The 14,347-nt window shown below is 48.1% G+C and overlaps 1 protein-coding gene across 1 annotated transcript in view; it reads right to left on the bottom strand.

Moving 5' to 3' along the window:
• Positions 1–748: 748 nt before the first annotated feature.
• Positions 749–14,347, bottom strand: part of LOC144108723 (uncharacterized) — a 161,151-nt gene continuing 147,552 nt past the window's right edge. The window contains exon 14 of the mRNA XM_077641893.1: positions 749–979. Coding sequence (XP_077498019.1) covers positions 749–979 — 231 coding nt within the window. The remainder of the gene's footprint in view (positions 980–14,347) is intronic.

Genomic DNA, 14,347 nt, shown 5'->3' with positions numbered 1-14,347 from the left:
GGGCCGGAACAGCGTTGGAAGCCGCAGCTGTCTTGATGGCGCCACTCCGTTGCTCGCATTCCTGCCGCCCATGCTAAGGAGTGGGACAGTAGTTATTAGAGTCCCCCGTTAATAGCCTTGCCTACTGGCTCACTGTGTTGTTCTTCACGGCTACAGCCGTGGTTACAGCTAGCGGGACGATCCTATCCAACACAGCACTAGAGATCTCACGAGTTTTTTTTCTGAAGCTCTTTACATTTTCAATATTCCTACAAATCATGGAGTGCAGTTGCTTTGAAATAATTGCTTTCATAAACAATATCAAGTTTGAAGTAGTGTTCATGTTCGCCGCACCCGGAAGTTTGACTAGTTGATTTTGTATGACCAAATAAGCGCAAAGGACGCGACAAGGAGACAGACAACCCGTGCTCCTGTGTTCGTTCTCTTCTCGTCCCGTCCTTAGCCCTAATTTGGTATGAGCACATTGTGCAATAGTTACGAGTCGTTTTAAATTAAGATTAATCAGTGTTTTGTACTCAGTACTGTGGCTTCTTACTTAGCCCCAGCGCCATCAAAATAAATGAAGTTCACTTTTTCTCGGGCGCTCGCTATTTCTAATGGAGGTGGAAAGAATGCTGAAACTGAGAACTAAATTATTTACGCAATGTCAAGGTGTTATTCATCGAGCGTCTCCAGTTTAGCGTGGAATGTGCCCAGCCGCCACTTCCTCACGTCGAGATGCAGGAAACCAAATTTATTTTTGCCGCTTTCACGCCTTCGAAATGGGCCTGGACAGTCCCAGCGAAGAAGCTAGCATTATGCACTCGTCGTATGCGCTTTCCGAGGTGTAACTGCTGCTGAAGAACTCCACGACCGCCTTGAGGAGCCGCAGGCGGGGGAAATTACTATGGCCGCAATTATTCCTGGTCTCCGAGTACTCCACGTTGAAAGCGGCTATGCCGTAGTTGACGGCGATACGGTTCCGCTTCGCTATGCACAGCTGCAAGGTGGTGAAGAGCAGACTTTAGTTTGAATTTATCCGGAGAGATGGTCACATCTCAAGGAAAGAAAATTAGAACAACACTTTGGACACACACCAGTTTCAGACACAACCTTAAATAGGCATTGATTTCCGAGTGCATTCAACAGCACCACTACGATTTGTGCGCCGGTGCTGAATTCGCCCTCGGCTTTTAAGCATTGATATCAGTGTCTGGTTCGCAAATTGGAAGCAAAAAGAAAGGTGCTTGAATAACGTGAAAGAAAAAAGTAGACGGGGCACGCCGGCAGGTAAAAGCGGCCAATTCCCCGCCGTAGGTAAGTGCCATTAAGCCTGAGGCATCGTCATCATCATCAACGCCAGTGCTCGGTTTCTTTGTTTCAGTCGGTTCTGCTTTTGGCGTTCATCATCTAGACCATTCAGCTCATACAGTATTCAGCATAAAAGCGCCGGACCTGAATAAAATCCAGGATTGAGTTTTTATCGATTCCCTTGAATTCACTCACGCACAACAGCTCGAAAGGGCAGCTCCATAAAATGGTAACACTAGCCTCGCTACGGCACTGTGTGCACGCGGTTTCCGTCCCGCTTTTCACGTGACTAGGCCCTTGTGTCTGGGGAATAAGAAGAAAGGAGACGTGCGTGCTCGATAAGCAAACTCTAAGCGATCTTTAGGCTAGTCTGGCTAGCCAATCGACATTTCAGGCGTGTGCCCGGGTCCATGGAGAAGACGGTCGTGTAGTCATTCGATGACAGGATCACAGCCAGATCTGAGTGGCATAATGAACAGACTGTGCTACACTTCGCATAATCCACGCGGGCTTTTAGAATAGATAAGCATCGTGCAAGGAGCGCACCTGTGGTAGCTTAGCCGAGGCATAATACCGGTATTAGTACATTTTCGCACAGTGTCAGCTCTCATAGCTTAGTTCCCTCAGTTTCGATTCGTCGTCCCTTCAAATGTCTCTTCCTCCTAGCGTGGTATTGGCATTGTAGAAAGACTCTTAGCTGAAATTGAATGCACGTTTGTGCTTCGCATTAATGCGTTTATTCAGCGGAGCTGTTCTACCATTAGTGATTTCTTTTCGCGCTGAAATTTTGCGATTCGTAAATTTGAAAGTTATCATTGTTCGATGCATCTTTTTTTCGGCGCCTCTGCTCTTAGAAGTGAGTCCGGTGGGCGCAGACATGCAGGCACTCACCGCAGCGAGCGTCGTTTCCTCACTTTTTTGAGCCTGTGCGCTACGTGAACGCGAACGCGCCCGACAATTTCTTAAGCATAAAATACTCTTAGCTGACATTCAAACCGAATACCGGCTAACATGATCACAAAGTCTTGCACGTCAAGCTAATCACCTCCAAAGAATTCCGAAATTTTACTTTCAGATAGCAGCATATTTCTTGTGATCGAACAATTTTGCAGCTGTTCGCTAAGCCGTCTTCAATATCATGCGTTATTCGAGCATTTCATGAATGGACAGCTGCTGGTCTGATGCGCGCCGCTTCGACTGCAGTTTGTGGCTTCATATTTTGAAAATTCCTTCAGTTATTGCACCTCAACTACTAAGGAATTTAGCATATAAACGCGAATAGTACATGCAGATCAAGGGGTACTATTGGGCGAATGGCCATGGTTGCTTTCTGGTTCAACGATAACCTGATTGGCATTGTATGGCTAATTTCAACGATGCCGGAAGTTGATGGTTGTGTTCCTGTGGCTTCATGTGGCACATAGAACTTTGTTGTACGAGCGAGCTTGCTGAAGGCTGGCTGGCTGTCTTCAAGAAAGCATTTATGTTTCTTTCTCAAATATATCGGAAAAAGAGACTCCACGATCAGCATGCGGACAGGAGACATGTACTCCACTACAGAAAGGTGCAGAGACGCAGTGAATTACAGAGCTAAATCTTGCAATCATATTCCTGCACGTCTTTCTTCTGTAGTGCATATTGATACCGGGCATCAGTAAAGCAACGCAGCTTCCCGCTAGGAGTGCACGAGCCACAAGACAAAAGACTAGCGTCTTATCAGACGGCTGCTACTTCTGCAACTCTGAAGTAATCAAGACCTCATCATCATCGTCATAATCAGCCTGACTACGCCCACAGCAGGAAAAAGGCTTCTCCTGTGTCTCGCCAATTAACCCTGTCATTTAACCCTGGCCATCGTATCCCCGATTAACCGTATCCGCCAATTAACCCTGGCCAACGTATCCCCGAAAATTTTTAAATCTCATCCGCCCACCTAACCTTCTGCCGCCCTCTGCTACGCTTGCCTTCTCTTGGAATGCAATTCCTTACCCTTAGGACCAGCGGTTATCTTGCCATCGCAGTACATGCCCTGCCGAAGCCTATTTCTTTCTCTTGGTTTCGATTAGGATTTCATTAACCCGCGTTTGTTCCCTGACCCACTCTGCCCACTTCCGGTCTGTCACAAAGTTCGCGCTGCCCTGTCCTTCGTTAACTTTTTCGGCAGAGGTAACCAAAGCTCCTCTGTTGCTTCGAAATGTTATGCAGCGCAAGACGCTTAAGTGGTGCCGTGTGACAGTGTTGAACTGCTTGAACTGAATGTGCACTCTCAAACTGTTTTTGGGTGACTGGGGCGTTACTGCGTGAGGTGTGACAGTGTGCGGCCTGAGGCGTTGTTTTAGGTCGCGATCTTGCGAGCCTCTCTGGAGAACTGATGATGCAACGAGGCGGTGCGCGCCCGTCACTGTGAAGTGCGCGTTTTTAACCTCCGTTTGCTTGTCCGGCAAGACAGTTTGTGCATGCACGAAAATTGTATATTTTGTGTGTGAATGTTATTGAGAATATCATTACTTTGGTGGCGATTGTGTGACAAATTCCGTGCCTGCCATGTCCTTCTGTTACTTTTTCGGCAGAGGTAGCTGAAGAGCCATTTTTTTTTAGAAATGTGTCGCAATGTGGCGGCTACGATTTTTGCCCCCCCCCCCCCTCCCACGTGTACGATTGACCCCTCACGATGCTGGCGGCTCAGTGAAGGCCACTCCGCCTCCTCCTAATATTATCGCCGCGTAGCGAGCGCTTGGACATTGTAGGAACGGGGTGGTGTAGGTTGACTGCCCCGGCACCCTTCGCGACCTTCGCATACCCTGCTTCTTAGGACTGTAGCTTTCTAACGCGTTCCTCTTGGTTTGTTTGTTTTCTTCTGTCAAAATCTGCGTTTCGCTGTAAACGGCGCCTGAATAGCGTTTTCTTTGTTCCTTTGTTGTCACCACAACGCGGAGGCGGCAAAACTGCGAGATGGGCAGTTGCCTTGAAGAATTCTGTGGTTGTGGACGTGAGTGACGTCAGCCAGGGAGGTGGTCGGCATGGAGCCTAGGCGGGTTCTGCCGCGTAGAGCGCTGCGACGACGGTCCCGAAGACGCATGACCCAAGTTCGCCAGGAATCCGCCACCCCCCATCAGCCCCGCGACGAGCATCCGAAACCCGACATTCCCTACGACCGGACCTTGCCGCCCCAGGTAGGCCACCGTTTCTCCCTACTCTCTTGCACTCTTTTCTTTGTGTTGTTGCTTCCTGCTTCTCGTCTGAATATTTCCCATAGCATTTCTTTCTCACGTAAAATAGTTGTATAGTAATCGCCATGGTGCTTCCGCCTGTGTACGAACCGTGCTTTGTTGGTCTTGGTTTTGTAACATTTTGTTGTTGTTCTATACCCAAGTAAAGGGGTTTGTTACAGAACGTGTCTACACCTCATGCCTCCGGTCAAAAGCTAATGGCCCCTATCCCGGAGCATCAGTCGAATCTCATCTTTCGCATGCGGGGTGCGGAATTTGGCTTTTCCACCTTCTCCAAACTTACGGAGAGTGCAGAGATGGGAAGGTTGATTCGATTAATTATAATTTCGGCGCCAACCAAACATAAAGACGCCCACAATATCCTGACATGGTCTCTTACAGTTACACCTATACTTTTTCTTTCGAAAGCTCGATGCATCGTCCTTAACTTAAGCTGAACCCTCTTCGTTTGCCTCCACGTTTCTGCACCGTAGGTGAGTACCTCTAACTTACAGCTGTTGTATACTTTTCACTTCAGGGATATTGGTAAACTGCCACTCATGATCTCAAAGAACCTGCCATATGCGCTCCACACCATTCTGATTCTTCTAGTTATTTCCCTCTCATGATCCGGGTCAGCGGTCACTACCTGCCATGAGTAGACGTATTCTTTCACCACTTCCAGCACCTCACTACTAGTTGTTCATTACGGTTTCCTTGCGAGGCTATTGAACATTACTTTGGTTTTCTGGACGCTAATTTTAGGCCCACTGTTTTGCTCCGCCTCTCTAGTTCATTTGTTATGTTTTGAATTTCATCTACTGAGTGACTTAGGAAGGCAGTCATCAGCGAATCGCAGATTACTTAGATATTCTCTCTGAATTCTTATCCCCAAATGTTCCCAATACAGGCCTCGGAATACTTCCTGTGTTGCATCTGGGTTGCAAGCCCCAAGGGTAGCGTTGGCCTGGCGGCCTGGGGCAAAGCTGGAAACATCCGAAGATCCCGGCAAAGGATGAGTCGACTGGCAACAGAACAACTTGTTTATTCTGGCATCGCAAAAGAGCAGCCGGTCAGGGCGACCACGTTACTCGAAGGAAGGAATCGAAGTCTCCCGTTGGCGTCCGGGGCAGCTCGCTTTATACCCACGGAGTCGAGGGCAAGAAGGAACGGCTTGGGAAGAGGCGTCCGATACGGCGACGCTTGAACATGTCCAGACGTGACGGGCGCGTCCGCCAGGCCGGCGCCGGTCAGACCTCCTCGCCTCCCAGTTGGGGAGCTCCTCTCCCCGGCTGCCGCGCTTTGACAAGCGTGGGCAAAACATGCACACACACACACACGCACGCACGACGACACGTGGCACTGAAACCTGCCTGGACGCGCTTGGCGGGAGGCGTTGCGGCAGCGATGAACGAAGCCGCGGCATCCGTTGCATCCGCGCCGGCTATACCGCGCGTCGTAGGCGAGACGTAACACCTGTAAACAGGCGGTGAATACCATTGGCGACATCGTGTGTCCCTGCCTGACAGCCATTTTATTGTGATTTTATTGCTGACTTTATGGAGGACTATGGTAGCCGTGCAGTCGTTATCGATAATGTAAGGCCGCTATAGCGAGCGCGAGTCGATGCCAGCGCGCACGCCGAAGAATGAAAAGGAAAAGATATCTCCTGGGCATTGCCGAATGTGCGCGCGCAAGCGCATACCAGCACAGGGGCCAAGACCTTCTCCCCCGCGACCTTGGCGAAGGACGGCGCGCACGGGCAGATGTTCGAGTGAGTTCTAGCGCTCTCGAGAAGACCGGTGGAGGGAGACGTAGCTTAACGTGTGCTGCAACGTCCACTCTCTCTCCCAGCGCCCTCGCCTTTTTCTGGAAGTTTCGAACTATGTTATTTAAGAGCGCGTTCCATCATGTTATGCGGTTTTTGGTCAGGTTTCGCGCATAGATGTAGACAGCCCCCGCCTTTCAGCAAGCCGTAAAAAGCGTTGTTGGAACGCGAGCGTACTTTTGTGACAGGTTTGGTTGCTGAGTGCGTAGCCTCTGTTTCTTCTCTTTGTGTATTTGCTTGTATACAGTTTAATTTTAGTGTTATAAAAGTCCAGTTCCTTTGTTCGTCCGTGTGTCATCCTCCGTCCATCGTCTGGCATAGGTATTCTTACCTATTACCTAGAGGGAAAGCTGACGTTCTGTCTACTGCAGTTTGCATGTGGCTTCCTCAATACCAGTAAAACCACCATAGGTGCTCTAAGCATATTGAGCCGGTGCGCTAACGACTACAGGGCCACAACTTGTGGCGAAAAAATAATGCAAAAGTAAACGTCGTTCGATAATCAGGAATTTTCTAACATTCAATCTCCTTTCTATGAATTGCAACACACGAATAGAAAAGCATGTAATTGTAAAGTTAGCCCAAATAATGGATGGTTTTCTCTGCTATTGGCCAATATTGCAATCCAGAAAAAATAATATTTCGCGCTTAACAGCCGCACCTAAAAAAATGTTTAAAAGAATGTTTCTTAAAGACCTTAAGAGGTTTTTTAATGGCACTTCGGAGAACAGAAGCATCTTATTGGTGTAGCTTGCTGTTGCAATTTCGCTAATATAGCTTTTGCGCACTACGTTCGCGGCAAAGCCGTCTGTGCGCGGAGCGCGCCATTGGCGGAATGGGGCATCTTAGTAGTGCCACTCTGTGTTCCCGAAAAAATTCTACTGTCCCGCACTAGGTAGCGCATCGACCCATGATGCTTTGAGTTTTCCCTCTAGGTAATAGTCAGAAACTCTATGTCGTCTGGTTGTCTGCTACGAGCACCTCGGCGGAAGCGAGGGGTGAAGAAGGAAGAACCTTTGGCATCTTTATTGACGCAGTCTCGGCAGGATTTGGCGATAACCGGTCGCAAAAGCCAGTCCGTTACGCAAGCTGGCGCATTGTCTTCCTGAGCTCGTCGGGACTCCGGGTCATCAAGGCGGGAACGGCACCTCAGACGCGTGCAAGGGACGCAGGGCCGAAAGTGGTGACGGCCCAAGGGACCAACATCAGGAGGTGGCCCCGCATCGAGGAACGAAGTGGCGAGAAAGGAGCAAAGGTTGCTCAGGGGAGCGGAATTTCTTGCGTCCGTTGGCGTGCGTGGCTCGACATTAGGAGCGGGAGGTGCGTGGTGTAGACGAGTAGCACGATAGAAGTCATGGGTAGGAGGAAGACGAAGGGAACCAGTCAAACTAAAATCTAGCGGCTTGAGTACGAGCTGGAAATTCGTGAAACGAAGGCAGAAGCAGAGAAGGCAACAAGAATAGCAGAAGGAGAAGCCCGGAGGACAGAAGAAGAAGCCGAAAGGGCAGTAGCACAAGCAGAAATCCGAAAGGCAATAGCAGTAGCGCAAACCCGGAGAAGACAGATTGATAACGACGGGCGCATTGCCCCGCAAAATTTCCAGTCGTGGTGGGCGAGTGGCAAAAATTATTGTTGGACGATAAAAACAACAAAAAATAAAGTGTCCGTGCCCGGCAGACCGCCGCGTGTTAAGACTCCGATTGGCGCGTGCAGTCAAGCTCAGACTCCGTCGCGTTCTCCGCTGAGAGCCGTGCGGCGCGTTACGGCGTGCTCAGCGGAGATATCGAGCACGACGCTGTCGACCACAACAGATTGTCGAAAGGCGAGCCGGACATCGCGAAGGCTGCTTCTGAAGCTACCGCGCACGCTGAAACTTACAAGACCCCCCCCCCCCCGCGCGTTTGTCGTGTTTAGCCGTTCGAATGCAGCACGTGAGACGACGGCCCTGGCAGAGTGAGCAGACAGCGGGCGCGGTGGCGTAGCGGTTGTCGAGCCCGATGCTACCGCGTGTGAAGAGCCAGCTGAGGCGTTTCCTGGCGGGTCGAGTGGATCGGAACGCACGCGCGAACCGACCCAGGTCAGAAAGGCGAACAATGCGGTAAGCCCTGCTGCAACTCTAGTGGTAGTGACCTCCACGCCCAGCGAGGCACCTGACTCAGTCCCCGGCACATATCGCATACCATGCCGAAAGCGTGAGGTGGCTACACTGGGTGCATTCCTCAAAGGTGCCGCAGACGGTGACGCAAAAAAAATAGGTGCGTGCGACGAGAGCACCGAACTCAGGGAAGCGAGTCACTCACGCTGAGCGAATTAACCGATCATGAGTGCACAGTAGCTAGCAGGAGCGCTAGGCAGAGTGACTCCCACGATGAATCCCACTGCCTGACTGCAGCGACCAGTTTGTCAGATATTGCCTCGAGCTTGAGTCATGTGAACGTTCCCGGTCGCCTTTGCTCACCTGCGTGTGTAGTAGTGTGCAACCGTGCAGTGCACTGTGGTGCGCTCCCGGGACAGTGCGCGGAGAACGACTCCACGAACTGTGTGCGTGGCCCACCGTCTTGCTCCATGTCTAGTGCGCATATTTATTCTGTTTTGAGCAGGCCATTTTTCCGCATAAAATGAAGGTTGCTCGAGTAAGTGTACTATACAAAAAAGGTAACAACAATGTTATGGGAAACTACCGTCCCATATCATTACTTCCGACCTTTTCCAAAGGTTTACAAAAGGCCATTTTAAAACGTATGACAACTTTTGAAGGAAAACATAAGCTGCTAGCCAACTCCCAGTTCGGTTTTCGCAAAGGATTCAGCAGAGAACTTGCACTTGTGACCCAAAGGGAACAAGTCTTAAGCAGGCTGGAAGAAGGAAAGCTAGTTTTGGACTCGCATGTCGACTTCTCTAAAGCTTTCGACACTATCAATCATGCAGAGCTGATAATTAATCTGGAACTTTATGGATTTCGCGTAAAAGCCAGTGTCCTTATCGATTCCTACCTAAAACACCTTACCCAAATAGTAGCCATAGATGATTCTTTGTCCGACCCATTTCATGTTTTCTACGGCGTACTACAAGGGAGTATTCTGGGCCACTTTCTTTTTAACCTGTATGTGAACGATGTTTACACCATAGCTCCATCGGCTGTAGTTATAAACTATGCAGATGACAAAATTATATATTTTAGAATAGAATCAAGCGATCAGATAATAGCTGCAGCCAATGTAGGGCTAATGAAGCTTGATGAATGGACAAAGAAATAGCCCGAGAATCAACGCTGGTAAAACAAAAGCGGTTCTGTTTCATACTAGAAACAATAAACATCGATACAAAAAACAAAATTTTACTACGCTCAACTATCATAAAGATTTTGCCTAGCTTTAAGACTTAGGGCGTCATTTTTCAATACACAATGTCATGGGATGGCCACGTCGATTCCATTGCAAAGAAGTTGTCACAAATAGTTGGCATAGTTTCTAGAAAATGTAATGTGTTCCCTCGCCACATTTTGATGTTAATTTCCAGTAGCTTTTTCTCCTCTACACTGAACTATTGCCATCCGGTATGGGCATCAACTACTAAATCCAACATCGAAAAGCTCCTCATGTTGCAAAAAAATTGTTAAGAGCTGTAGAAAATGTTCCAGTGCACTCTCATACGCGTGCGTTATTCGCAAAGTAGAACGATATTCCAGCCACAAACTATTAAGAATATCGGGTTTGCAAACTCTTCAAACAAGATGCTTAATATAATAATGGTTTTATTCTGGAAATAGCTAAACTACAAAGAAATCTAGAGTCTTACAATGCACGCCATTTTGAGCCATGGAAGGTTAAAACAAGCAGAGCAACATACGGCCTTCAAATGCTGCAGAACAAACTGCAAAGGATACTGAACAGTTTAGAATGTCGAAATATACAAATTGAAAAAATTACGTTCAATACAATGCAAAAGTTTTTCATATTGTTGTACGCATATTTGTATTTGTTTTTTTTGCATGATAAATGTAGTTGTATGTATGCCACTCTTAAGTTCTCATGTATACACCTCGTGTTATTCCATGCGCTGAAAACTCGATTTCTTTCATTATGGCTTAGGTGCTGTTTATCTCCACTGAGTACTGCCAATGAAGGGCGCCTGCGGCCCTGTCAAGCTGGCTCCTGGCAGCTTTTTCTGCAGGCCTCCTACATCATGTACACTGATGTAAATAAATTCTATTCTATTCTATTGTTTGCATGACCGCACGAACTCAGACTAGTGATGTGTGCATGACTGCAAGGTTGAACCTTCCGGGAACGACGTGCATGCTGCGAAAGGACAGCGAACGCCAAATGTGTACGCGGACTTTCAGTGTGCAGGCGGAAAGTCGTGGCCTTTTACTTGTGTTTAGATCGGCTAGACAAAAGAGCTCAGAAATTTTTTTTTTGTGATGGGGAAAGCGCGAGTTGATGCCAGTGCGCTCGCCGGAAAAAGAAAAGAAAAAAAGAATCTCCTGGGTTCCCGAAGGGCGCGCGGCAGCAAAAGCACGTCCCAACACAGGGGCCAGGACCGCCTCCCCTCGCGAATTGGCGAAGCAGGACGCACGGGGACATGTTCGATTCGAGTGAGTTCTAGCGCTCGAGAAGACAGGTGGAGGGAGACGTAGCTTAACACTTGCTGCGACGTCTTCTTTCTCCCCCCAGCGGCCTCGCCGATTTCCGGAACTTTCGAGCTATGTTATCTAAGAGCACGTTCCATCATGTTATGCGGTTTTTGGCCAGGCTTCGCGCTGCCTGGTAGACTGGCCCCGGCTTTGGGCAAGACGTGAAGAGCGAGATTGGAGCTCGAGCCAACTTTTGTGAGAGCTTTGCTAGCTGAATGCATAGCCGATCTTTCTTCTGTGTGTGTATTTGCTGCTCTAGACTTTACTTTTAAGTGTTATAAAAGCCCAATTCCTTTGTTCCCTCTTTGACATCGCTCGTCCATTGTATGGCTGTCTGGCAAATAGACGAGAGAAGGCCCAATAAACGAGCGCCTCGACGGAAGCGAGGTGTGAAGAATGAAGAACCTTTAACATCTTTACTGATATCTTCTAGTATTTTCACATAATGATCTTCTACACCCTGATTCCGCAATGCCTGCATCACTGCTGAGGTTTCCACTGAGTCAAATGCTTTCTCGTAATCAATGAAGGTTGGCTATATTCTGCGCATTTCTTTAGCACCTGACTCATGGTGAGAATTTTGTCTATTGCCAAGTACATGTAAGAAAGTCCGCCTGATCATTTGTTGACTGAAGTCTAAGGTAGCCTTCAATCTATTAGCCATTACCTTAGTAAATGCCTTGTAGGCAACGGTCAGTAAGCCGATCGGTCTGTAACTTTTTATGTCCTTGACGTCCATTTTCGTACGATTTAAAACAATGTTAACGTTCTTTCAAGCTCCCCAAACGCTCCAAGTGAGAAGGCATTGCGTATACAGAGTGGCTAGCTTTTCTAGCGAATCTCCCCATCCGCCTTTCAACAGATCTGCTGTTACCTGATCCTCACCAGCTACTTTTCTCCTTCGCATTGTTCTTAAGGCTTTCTTTACTTCCTCTTTCGCTACTGGCGGGATGTCCCATTGCTCTGAACTGCTGCCTCTCCCATTAGTGTTCGGATTACGTTGGCTACTATAATTATTTGTGTTGAACTCTTGGGCTACCTTAACTATCTTATTCATGTTGCTAATAACATTGCCGTCTTTCTTGACGCGTACATCAGGCTTTTACCTGTGCCTGGCTTCCTCTGCACCGCTTTTTGGCTACCTCCGTTCCTTGAAGCACGCTCGATTCTCGCCATATAAAACTTTTTATACCCACTATCTTGCGCTCATTTATTAACTTTGATAGCTCTACCAGTTATATTCTGTCAATAAAGTTAGACGCTTTCATGCTTCGGCGTTAATAAAATCATTCGTCTCCTGCGATAGCTTGCCGGTGTCGCGTCGAACCATCCCACCGCCTACTTCTACAGCGCACTCCATAATGATAACTGTGAGATTATCCCTCGCTGTTTGAGCATGAAGATCGTCTTCCTCCGTTGGAGCCGAACATCGTTTCTGCAGCGATATTCTAAACTCCTCTACTTTCCCTCTTACCGCGAACTCTTTAATGGTCCTCTGCTTCTTCAAGTTTAAGCTACTTCGGGACCTGACCATTCTGTGGTCGCTACAACGCCCCTTTCCTAGGCCCTACTCATCCTGCACGATGCCAGGGTGTGCGCATAGTATGAAGTATAGTTAATTTTTTAGTCTCTACAAAGGAGCTCTTCCAAGTCCACTTCCTGCTCTCGTTTGCGGAAGAAGGCATTCATGATCCGTAAATTTTTTCTCATTTTAAACTCTACAGATAATCCCCCCCCCCCCTTTATTTACAAAACCTATGCCATAGTCTCCTACGGCCTAATCTCCGGCACGCTTCTTGCCTACCTCCGCATTGAAGTCGCCCATCAGTACAGTGTACTGTTATTTTACGTTGTTAATTGCCGACTCTATGTCTTCATAGAAGCGTTCAAGTTTACCGTCATCATGACTAAATGTTGGCGCGCAGGCCTGCACTACCTCCAGACTGCACCTCTTAGTAACCCTAATTACGATAGCTGCCACCCTCTCCTTAATACTATAAAACTAATGTATGTTGCGACCTATATACTGATTAAAAATGACTGGATGATTAGGATCAGGTCTGCTAGTCTAGCCTAGCAGACCTCGAGTGGTGCCGACTGCATGACCTGCAATCAATTCCAGCCAAACTGCAAAGCATTTCACCAAAGGGTGAGAGAGTAACTATCACATCCCAGTATATTGGTGTCGCAGCCGCATTTTTCACCTAGTTTTCGAGGGTGGCATGGGGTGAGTGATCCAGACAGAAATCCAACCTAAGATGAAAGTTTCTTTACAATTTAGGATGTGCCGGGCACCAACTTCGCAAGAGCTCGTTTTAGGGTGTTCCAATAAAAGACTGCACCAGAGCGGTCAAGAAAAATGTGATATAGTTCGTAGTTAATTGCCTACTCGGCAGTAGCCACAGCCTGTCATCTTATCTGTGGTAGTAGTGCTGTCGTACCACAGAGGCAGAAGAGTGAAGAGATAGAATAGCTTGCGTTTGTGGCCCCATCAGCAGCTTTGTGCAGCCGCAAGATGAGAGGGCTACCTAACGCATCGCTAAGGGTAAAGAGTGGGCAGTCTGAAGAAGAAAGGGAGGCCGAGCATGGCGCCTAGCGCGGAAAATATAATTAAATGACCTGGACGGCGCGGCTCATAAAACAATGAAAACAGTGAGGAACAAAGGGTACGTACATTCTTCAGCTGGAAGAGAAGTGGCTGATGCACAGCGCCAAGTCTCGAAAGCAGCCAGGAAGCTTAACTTAAGCGGTCTGCCCGAGTCTAAGAAAAGCAGCAATTGAAGGCGACGGCCCGTCCAGTAACGAAGTAGCCCACCAGTAAGTGCGACTGCCACCCTCTATTGAGGCTTCCTTGAATGTGCTATATCTTGCCTACAATTAAAATTATGCTTGACTTCTACCCGACGATGCGTTAGACAACACATTTTTGCTCTCCACGAGTTCACACAGCTCGTGTATGAAACGTAAAACTTTATATTTGATCGCAACGCCCCCTTAAATTTCCACATTTTCTTCCGGAATCTAGAGATTGCCAGTTCTTTGGAACGCCACCCTAACAGCAGCATGGTGATGGCATCAAAGCATGTTTCTGGCGACCTCAGGGAAGCTCAGGCCTCCCAACTGAAAGCAGCCGGATGTGTTGGTGGGCAAGTTGCTTTGATGTTCTGAATAATGTAGCGCTGGCAGACGACAGAAGAAGAGAGAACTGAAAGCAGAAGGGTGATGCTAAGAATGAATATCAAGAAAGCTGAGGGAACGTTCAGCACACTGCAAAGAGACCACCTGCTTACAACAGGCGCCGAGGTGTTGGAAATCGTAAGGTGATAAGCCAAAGAAGCTAGGGTGCGCTCATCGGTACCATGAGAAGGAAGTAGCTAAAGAGCG

Source organism: Amblyomma americanum, chromosome 10 (genome assembly GCF_052857255.1).
Source record: "Amblyomma americanum isolate KBUSLIRL-KWMA chromosome 10, ASM5285725v1, whole genome shotgun sequence".
Classification (NCBI taxonomy): domain Eukaryota; kingdom Metazoa; phylum Arthropoda; class Arachnida; order Ixodida; family Ixodidae; genus Amblyomma; species Amblyomma americanum.
The sequence above is the reverse complement of the archived record's forward strand: the minus strand, read 5'-3'. Positions and strand labels throughout refer to the sequence as shown.